At 62.5% G+C, this 1,898-nt stretch overlaps 2 protein-coding genes across 2 annotated transcripts in view; both read right to left on the bottom strand.

Moving 5' to 3' along the window:
• H696_01960 (hypothetical protein) overlaps nt 1-791 on the bottom strand; it is a gene marked incomplete at both ends in the record, with an annotated part of 1,673 nt that extends 882 nt beyond the window's left edge. Inside the window, 2 exons of the mRNA XM_009495862.1 lie at nt 81-298; nt 489-791. Coding sequence (XP_009494137.1) covers nt 81-298; nt 489-791 — 521 coding nt within the window. The remainder of the gene's footprint in view (nt 1-80; nt 299-488) is intronic.
• A 372-nt stretch (nt 792-1,163) lies between these two features.
• H696_01959 (hypothetical protein) overlaps nt 1,164-1,898 on the bottom strand; it is a gene marked incomplete at both ends in the record, with an annotated part of 2,617 nt that continues 1,882 nt past the window's right edge. Inside the window, 2 exons of the mRNA XM_009495861.1 lie at nt 1,164-1,399; nt 1,548-1,883. Coding sequence (XP_009494136.1) covers nt 1,164-1,399; nt 1,548-1,883 — 572 coding nt within the window. The remainder of the gene's footprint in view (nt 1,400-1,547; nt 1,884-1,898) is intronic.

Raw genomic sequence — 1,898 nt, 5'->3', positions numbered from 1 at the left:
GGAGAAGCGCGTCAGTCGGTCTGGCAGTGGGGCTGTGAACGTCTGGGAGCATGGGATCATGTGCAGCTGTGGGGGTGTACACATGCAGAATGTGGGCGAGGAAGAAGACAAGGCAAAATGGCACGCGAGGTGTACCAAGATCATAGGTCACTCGGAAGGGGAAGACATCGCTGGCATCGCGCCAGGAGGGGACAATCGGGCGTCGGCGCCAGACGCGGGCAACCACCTGCGGGAGCTTCATATACGTGGACGAGGCCGCGGCCAGGTAGTTGGTGATTGGGGCAATCCGACGGGCATTCTGTTTGTGTGTGTGAGAGAGAGAGAGAGAGGGGAGGGGGGGGAGAGAGAGGGAGAGATGTGTGCATAAGTGCGCATGAGTGTGCGTGTGTGTGCAGTGCATGCAGGCGTTTGGGGGCAGATGCGCGGATGGGGATTGGCCAGGGGGGAGGGCGGTGGCCATGTGTGGTTGTCCCACCGCTTGCACGTACGGCAATGGCAATACGTCGGGGCGGCTGCAGGTTGCCACCAATGCGCCAATAAAAGTCACGGTGTGGCCAGTCGGAGGAGGTCCAGGTCGGCAGGTAGGACCCTGCGTTGCCCAAGGGTGCGTGCGTGTACATGTGTGCCAGCTCGGAACTGTTGCCGGGATCGCCGGTGGTCGGGTGCGAAATTTGTCCAATGACCAGTCTCAGGATGGTCCGGCACTCGCTGGACAGCGAGTCCCACTCGGTGAAGGGAACGAGCGGGCCGACAACCTGGGCGTCGTGGCCCAAGAGGCAGAGGGACTGCATGAATCGGTTGGCCGGGGGAAGGAGGGGGCGCGTGCATGCGCGTGTGAGAGGGGAAGAGAGGAGGAGAGAGAGGGGGGAGGGAGATGGAGAAAGGGGCGGAGAAAGAAGGGAGAGAGAGAGAGGGGGAGAGAGAGAGAGAGGGAGGGAGGGAGAGAGAGAGAGGGAGGGAGAGAGAGAGAGAGAGAGAGAGAGACAGAGAGAGAGAGAGAGGGAGGGGGGGGGAAGAGGGAGAGAGAGAGAGAGAGAGAGAGAGAGAGAGAGAGAGAGAGAGAGAGAGAGAGAGAGAGAGAGGGAGAGAGAGAGAGAGAGAGAGGGAAAAAAGCGAGAGAGAGAAGGAAAAAAGCGAGAGAGAGAGAGAGAGAGAAGGAAAAATCAGGGAACGTACATCGACGTGGAATGCTGGCGACTGACGGCTGAGACCGCCAGGATTGGCAAAGGCACGCCATCATCAAGGAGGTCGCCGACGCGCTCGAGATGCCGCTTGGCGAAGGGCTGCCCACAGCCGATGTCGAGCGCTGTCCCGTCGGGCAGGGCGCCCAGCTTGGTCAGGTTCAGTGCCAGGGCTGGCGGATGGGGCCAGCGCCGGAGATCCTCGGTGGTTTGGGCACCTGCATCGGTTACACGCGGGGTGGCACACGGATTCGGCGGGGAGGCAAGGGGGGGGGGGGGGGGAATCAGCAGGGGGGAGAGGGGGGCCTCACATGCGGCGCGGGGCGATGCCGCACAACTCACAACAGTGGACAGCAGCCGGCGCACCATCTACCTCCAGGACATAGCCCTTGGCCTGTTTGTAGAGGCGGGTGTTGTTGTATTCGACCGAGACGTCGACCTGCGCCGTGTTCGGCTGGGGGTCGGCAATGGGCACCTTGGTGCCCTGGGTGGCGAAGCTGTCCGCGAATCGCAGGATGTCCGTCTGCAGGAGAGCCGGCGTTTGGCGGAGTTGGTTTTCGAAGACCGGCCGCGGGACGGTGGCCGCCGGCAGGTCGGAATGCGGGCTGATGGCACGCAATTTGCAGGAGTTCAGCAGGACCAGGCTGCCGGGCTGCAGCAACGAGAGGGAGTGTACTTGCTGCTCGACGCCACGCTGCCACACTGTGCAGCTGAAAA

This window comes from Fonticula alba (genome assembly GCF_000388065.1).
Source record: "Fonticula alba strain ATCC 38817 unplaced genomic scaffold supercont2.3, whole genome shotgun sequence".
Classification (NCBI taxonomy): domain Eukaryota; order Rotosphaerida; family Fonticulaceae; genus Fonticula; species Fonticula alba.
The sequence above is the reverse complement of the archived record's forward strand: the minus strand, read 5'-3'. Positions and strand labels throughout refer to the sequence as shown.